The sequence below is a fragment of the Odontomachus brunneus genome, unplaced genomic scaffold, assembly GCF_010583005.1.
Source record: "Odontomachus brunneus isolate Ranch 3 - 2012 unplaced genomic scaffold, Obru_v1 Obru_scaffold_071, whole genome shotgun sequence".
Taxonomy (NCBI): domain Eukaryota; kingdom Metazoa; phylum Arthropoda; class Insecta; order Hymenoptera; family Formicidae; genus Odontomachus; species Odontomachus brunneus.
In genome coordinates this window covers 1,214,399-1,222,206 of record NW_022639521.1, presented here as the reverse complement: position 1 = coordinate 1,222,206, position 7,808 = coordinate 1,214,399, and the positions used below count along the sequence as shown (strand labels likewise).

Below are 7,808 nucleotides of genomic sequence, written 5' to 3'. Positions count from 1 at the left end.
AAATAAGTATTAAAAAAGAGCACATGAATAAAAAATATTTGGGGTCATATAATCACGGTCTCCCTACGTATAAGTGTTTTTAATTTTTTTTTTTTAAGATAAATTGAAGTAAACTAATTAAATATCTAAGAATTTTGCTTTAAAACTATGTTAGTTGCTTATATTAATATCAATTATCAATATCAATTCGTTTCGATCGACAAACCTATGTAAATTGAAATGACGAACAAAAGTTGCTACAATCTTAAGCGACTCATAATTAGGATCTTATTGTGTATATCTGCCGCCGCATGATTCGAATTTATTCGCGATGTCCGACATGGTAATTCGTGGTTCGTGATATCTCTACTTACAGCAAGTATTGTCAACAATTTCGCAGCACGCAGACATACCGGTAAATATTTTAGTTAGTGTCGTCCGAACAATCGCAGAGAGAGAATCAATACTGTAAGGGTATAGAATTATATCGACTTTTGTTGAAACGACCCAATTTCACGCGTGCTATTTCCAACTTTACACTGCAAGTAAGCCTTCTCGACAGCAAAGGCAAAAGCATTTCTCGACAGTAACATAGATATACCTTTGGCAGTGCTATCAGGCTGTTATGAAATGCACAGGTCTTCAAATTACAACAAGTTTTTCAGTCCGCACGTTTGTCATGTTTGTAAGCAGAATCAATTTGAAGTTAATATTAAATCTCAAATGCCATTAAAGCTGACGTCATGTACCAAATGCTGCATGATAGCTTACTGCAGCGAACAGCACATGCAGCTGCATTTCGATGATCACGATCCGATTTGCAGAGCTATAGTGAAAGTAGGTACGGAAAGAAACATATGGAACACTAACGTTATGGTCCCGGACGAATGGTTCGCCTTTAGGAAGAAGAATATTGAGTACGTTGAGAAGGAACTACAGCGGAAATTAGAGCCGTACGAAGAGCAGATGTTTTGGTTCGTGAAATCGTGCTTTATCTGCCATCGACAACTTTCGTTGCCGACAACTTGCTATCATTGCTTTTCCGTTGACAGTTGTCACGAACATAAAATGCGTTATTTCGCGCATGACTGCTTGTATCTGGCACTAGCTTTTCAGCAAAACATTCACGACATCAAGGGAAATTACCAAGATGAAAGAATGAGTAACGTGTATTTACGAAAGATCAAAGTTGGTATCTCTAACTTAGAATCGTACATCGAAGAATCTGTAGTTGCTCAAAGAAGCATCGAGGAATGGCGTCCTAAGGATTACGCCTATTCTGATTACTTATCGGCGCCGTTGACACTTTATTTTGCGATTGAATGCGCTCCATTTCTTCAGGTTATATTGAGAAGAAATAGCTTAATTGTTCACATTTTAGCCGAAGTCCCCGTGAATGTGTGCGCTTTGTCAGCTTGGGAGATATTGTCACATTTATTAGATAAAAACAGCTTGATTATAATTATACTTATAGGAGAGAAATTACAAGAGAAAATTATCGAATGGGAGAACTGTAAGGTTTGCCGTTTTAAGCAAAAGAGGGTCCGTTTCAAATGTTACAGTGAGTCATACCACAATTATTTGAAATACAAGGATAACGTTAAACCAGACATAATCATAGGATATCACTTGGAACTTGAGGAGTTTATCGTAGAAACTATAAGAGCAATAAAGCATCAACAGTGTCCGTTGCTCATAACGACTAAGTCGGAAAAGAAGGCGCAAAATAATATAGCGGAGATACAGAAAAAACTAAACGAAGATATAAAACCTTTTCTAACGATAAAAAATAATTACAGAAGTAATAGACCATATAGAGATCACGAGAATGACGATGTGTTCTTTCGTAATAATTATTTAATTATATACGAGAATTTGAATTGTCCGGACATTCCACCTCAGAAACGTTTCCGATCATCATTAGCGTCATTAAGTTTGTAAAATAACTCCTTTTTACATATAATGTGAAATTTGTTATATTTGTCAAAATATATTTTTTCACACTTGAATATTTATAACAAAACACATGTTACGAATAAATTTTACATATTTTAACGATATTTTCAATAATAGTTATAAATGTTGAAAATTTTATATCAGCAATGACAACTAGATGTATGTACAGATATATATGTGCGTGGATGTGTATGCGCGTGCATATTTGTGTATACATAATGTGTACATCTTCCATAATTTAAATTCGAAAGGATTTGAGCTTTCTAAACACAATTAACTAAGCTTTAAATGGATTTAGTTCCTAAGCCAGTAGCAATATTCATCTATGATTATATTATTATTTCAGTAGCATTATCTTAAACAACGTGTAAGAGAGATTTTATTAGTAATTGAGTTAAATATGTTAATAATAAGCATATTTTATAAACATACTTTTTAAACATACATAATCATAATAAACATACTTTAAAAAAATATTAATGTAGTGGTTATTTTTCATTTAAAGAGAATTACCGTTGTATTCATGTGTGTGTCTTTCCTTGTGTAAATACGTGTATTTTACATACTTTACATTAACCTTTTAAGACACATAATTCATGGAACATTCTAGTAACTTTTTTTTATAAAATATTATCAAAAACACTCCAAATAGCACATTTATAAGGTTTCAACTGCCCGATTCTAAGTGGTCTCTATTGGTATCAGTGATATTTAAAGGGTTAAGTAATCAGGTAGCGTCACGACACCATAAAATGAAATAATAGATCGATGACAAGTCGAACGTGATTACGAACGGCAGGGCGCAAGGGGAACGAGCCTAAGGCAAGGGGTTGGCCTAAGAAATAGTTTGGTAATATATTTTGTTTGTACGAATTTATATTGTAACCCAGACGGCGCAAATGTCCAAAATTGAGTCATAAAACGTCTTTAAGGCAACTTTAAGACATCTTTAAGATAATACTTTATAAACTTGTCTTAAAGACAACTTAAAGATGTCTTATGTCCCACTTTTAGACATTGTGCTGTCTGGAACGAAACACACATTGGAAAATAAATCGCAAAATATAAATATTATATTTAGATACTATGTGTATGTACAAATTAGTTACACTGAGAAAAAATTTACTAAATTTCAAAAAACGACTGTGAACATATTTGTTTAAATTAAGCAATTATTTTCTAAAATCAAAGAAGGAAATTTATATTTAAAACTTCTTTATTTAATTTTAGAAAATAAAATTTAATTTAAACAAATATGTTCACAGTTGTATTCAAACAAATGGTTTTTGAAATTTAGTAAATTTTTTCTGTATAAGACGTGTATAAGAAGTGTAAGACGTTTCTGCGCTACAGTTTGATGCGCTTTACTTAGGCGTGAAAGTTGAAATCCAGACACTTTATAAATATTGTCAAATTAAAATGTTATAACCATAGAAAATAAAAGTATCGTGAAATAAATAAAAAATGAATACCACTATATCTTGGCCATCGTAAACATGTTTGTGCCTTTCTCCAATGAAGAACAGTATTTATTGCAAAATAGCTTTAAACGATGAAAAGAGTCATTTATAAAAAAGTCTCGCATATTATGTTGTCGTTTATATAGTTGAATTAGTTATTATATATATATATATATATATATATATATATATATATATATAATTATATAATATATTTATTATATATATATATATTTATTTATTTATTATATATATATTTATTATATATATAATATTTTCTGTCAATTTATGCACACTCTGCTATCAATTTGTTTACTGGGAATGTATTTAATAAGGTACATTTTAAGGAAAAAATAGAATCGATAAATGTAGTATTATTTTCTTCTGGAAAAGTATTATAGTTGCTCATTTTATGCTTAACATATATTTTCACAATTTCTCACAGGACATAACATCCGACCAAAATCATGAACATCGAGCTAGATGACTATGGTAGCCTGTACTTCACAAGCGATTCGTACAATGCATTGCAAATAAATAATATTGTATATCTTTGGTTTTCTTTGGTGACTCTGTTTTGATTTAGAAAACATAAAATTTTGATTTAGAAAATATATAAGATTTTTATATTTTCATTGTTCGAAATTTAAAATGTATATTAGTGTACAAATATGTATAAATATATATTTGCATATGAGTAATCAGAATGTCATAAGATCGTAACTTTTAGAAATGGTCTGGTGAAATATTTCATATCTTTTTTAAATTTTGGTAATTTAATATTATTTAATATTTTATACATGTAATATATATATATAAAGAGAGAGAGAGAGAGAGAAAGAGAGAGAGAAAGAGAGAAAAAGAGAGAGAAATCGATAGAATACCTAAATGTATTAATAAAAATTCTCACGATATTAGTTATACTAATAAAAACAGTTGAACCAATTATATAGAAAATTTCAAAAGTTCCTTTCAAAAGAGATTAATGCCGACGAATATATATCTACTGTACTGTATGTTTCAAGTTTATACGCGATATGCCACTTTTAGACGAATCTTTGGAATTTATCCACTTACGTATTGTCAACAAAGCGACAACGCATAGAGACACGGTAAATACATTATTAGTGTTCTCTGAGCAATCACAAAATCAACTTCTTCTCTGCGTGTACGAAAACTTTATACGTCTGTTAAAATGCCGTCTGTCAAGCATAATTCTTCTAAATTTACATAATATATAAAGTATTGCTTGTTATACGGACATATTGTTCTAAAGATAATGGCATTTTCTTGTTACGTAACGCGAAGGACTGTTTATAATTATAATGACTTCTTCCATCCCAACGTTTGTCACGTTTGCAAAACATACAAAAGGAGACTGCAATTATGCTTGGGTTGTAACATGATTTCTTACTGCAACGAGGAGCACAGGTATGTGCATCTATCGCAACACAGCGATATATGCGAGGCTATACGAATATTAAGTGCGACAAGAAACTTATGGAACACTCGTGGTATGGCGATGAATGAATGGATTATACGTAGAAAGGAGAATCTGCAAGATATCGAGTCAATATTACATCGCGAACTGAAGCCATACGAGAAGCAGATGTTCTTATTCGCCAAATCATGTCATATTTGTCACCAACAGCACAATTTGTCTACTTGTCTAAAATGCTATTCGCACTACATGTGCAATGAGCACAAGAGATTTAATGTTGAGCACGACTGTCTGCAATTGAAAAGGTCTCTGATTTTGAATATCGAAGATCTCATCGAGAAACTGGACATGAAAATTTTGCAGTCTCACTTGCCTGATACTATGAGTGACATAATTATAAATTATAACATGAAATTAATTGTTCAGCGGTACAGAGGGCACGGATCGAAAGTGTATCTTTGGAAGCCTGATGACTACACATATTCTGATTGCGTATCAGGACCGTTGACACTGTGTTATGCAGTGCAACATCTGAACTATCAGCAGATAAACGAAACCTTTGAGATTCATATTATAGCCGGGAGTCTGATGGATATACAAAGTCTGTCGGCTTGGGAAATTGTGTTGCACACGCTACTTCCAGGAACAAAATTAACAATTATAATGATAGAATCGCAATTGTATAAAGTGCACATCTCACTGTGGGATGTGTGCGAGATGTGCCACGCCTTTGATAAGACGCTTTATTTTGAAACACGTGTTATGACGTACGAAGATTATGTACAATATCCGTTCTATTATCCACCGGATATCATTGTAGGATTTCAAGCGAACCTTAAGGAATTGGCGCCGAGTGTTATAAGAGAGATACGTCGTTTAGCGTGCCCATTAATTCTGACGACTGTATCTGAATTAGGTGCATATAAGAATAGTAAACTAATAAAAAAAGTGCTGGGTACATGCCCGTCTCCTTGTATTAATGGTGAAAATAGTTTCCGATCAAATAAACCACAGAGAAATTTGAAGGGACACACATTTTTTCGTAATAATCACTTAACTGTTTACGAGCAATTATAATTTTTAGGCGGCTAGAATCATGCCGCAATTATTATATGATTGTATTATTTTAAGCATATGCCGAATAAATTTATCTGACGAATGAGTTACGAATATTTTTAATAAAGAATACTTTAAAGAAGGATTAATAATTATTACTCTGCTTCTTCTGAAGCATTATAATTGTTGTATAATTGTTGTTCATATTATGCATAAGATTTCAACGGTTTCTTCTAAGACGGGCCATCAATTCACAAATAGAGAATTGTATACACAACTCTAGTTATCTCAGATAGCAGCTTCTAAAAAACATCTTGAAAAAAGACGCCTAAAAGACGCCTAAAAGACGTCTAAAAGACGTCTAAAAACATCTGAAAAAGTAAAAGACGTCTTTAGATGTCGTCAAGATGTCTTTTAGAAGTTTTTACTATTTGAGATATTGAGGGATATACACGATGCAGCGTATATACTGAAACAAACTGACTTGCAGATGGAGCAAGAGAAATTAAATTTCAAATTTATTTGCAATAGCTTACTTGCTAGTGGATATTCGTAGTTTATTATATATATTATTACACATCAAATTGTCAAGAGATGAGATAAAATTGTCAATTGGAGAGAATATAAGTGTGTAAATGTCTGTGTCTTTTATTATATACATATACCGTTATATATTTCAAGTTTATACGCGATGCCATTTTTAAACGCATATTTGGAGTTCGTTAGATCCTCGCTTACTGTCAACAAAACAATCACGCACAAAGGGACAATAAACATATTATTAATGTCTTCTAAACCACTGCGAAATCGACATCGATGCGGAATTTTTATATATCCGTTAAAGTTTCAAGCATGTAACTTATCCAAATTTACATAATAAATAATTACTTTGTAATGTTTGGCAGTATTACTTAGCAGTTGCATGGACATATTGTTGACTGAGAATAATGGTATCTTCTCGTGACGTAACGCAAACGTTTGATTATTATAAAATAACCATAACGTTGGGTTTTTCCATCCCAACGTTTGTCACGTTTGTAAGGAAGTATATAAAGGCGGATACCATAGCCCGATCTACAATAGATGGAGTAAGGAGTAAGAGTAGAAGTAAGACGAAGTGGAAATAATTATTTCGCTTACTCCCTTACTCCAATAAAAGTTTGCCCGTATACATCACATGGAGTAAGCCTGAATTAAGTAGTAAGAGCTGAAGTAAGGAGCTAGAGTAAGGGAGTAAACGAAATAAATTACGAAATCCCATTTCGTCTTACTTCTACTCCTACTCCTTACTCCATCTATTGTAGATCGGGCCTGATTGTCACATGATCTCTTACTGCAGCGAGGAACATCGGATGCTGCACTATCCGCAGCACAGAGAGATTTGCGAAGCTATAGGAAAAGTATGTAAGATACTTGTGGAACACCCGTGGTATGACGTCGGACGACTGGCTCATATTTAGGAGGGAGCAAGCCACGATTCTGGTGCTGCATCGCGAATTGGAGCGAGCAGCAAATGTTCCTGTTCGCAAAATCGTGTCCTTCTTGTTACCAACAACATAACCTGAGGCTCGCTTGCCACAGCTGCTTATCCATCAATACCTGCGATAATCACGAGTTAATTGACATTACACACGACTGTACACTGTTGTGGCGATCTCCGTGGCTGGATATTAGAGACACTGCGGAAAAGTCATATAGGAGAATCCCGAAGTTCTATTTACCTCTTATGACGATCGATGAAATTCTTCTCGGTAACAAGGAATTATTTGTTACAGAATTTAGTGGCCCGCGGGAAAAAGTTGAAATTGAGTGGTTAGCTAATAATTACAACTACTCTGATTACTTATCAGGACCACTGACATTATGTTACGCTTTGCAATATGTGCGAATCTTAAATATACAGCGAAATACTTTTG

At 33.1% G+C, this 7,808-nt stretch overlaps 2 protein-coding genes across 6 annotated transcripts in view; one reads left to right on the top strand and one right to left on the bottom strand.

The window, feature by feature from the left end:
- Positions 1-7,808, bottom strand: part of LOC116846861 (four and a half LIM domains protein 2) — a 642,247-nt gene that overhangs the window by 341,252 nt on the left and 293,187 nt on the right. The window lies entirely within an intron of this gene.
- LOC116846878 lies at positions 375-3,110 on the top strand. Its single transcript, XM_032821263.1, has one exon. It carries the CDS (start codon positions 610-612, stop codon positions 1,918-1,920), a length of 1,311 nt encoding a protein of 436 aa, XP_032677154.1. The 5' UTR covers positions 375-609; the 3' UTR covers positions 1,921-3,110.

Excerpts from the sequence above, each read along its gene's own strand:
- LOC116846878 (XM_032821263.1), top strand. The coding sequence starts at position 610 with ATGCACAGGTCTTCAAATTACAACAAGTTTTTCAGTCCGCACGTTTGT.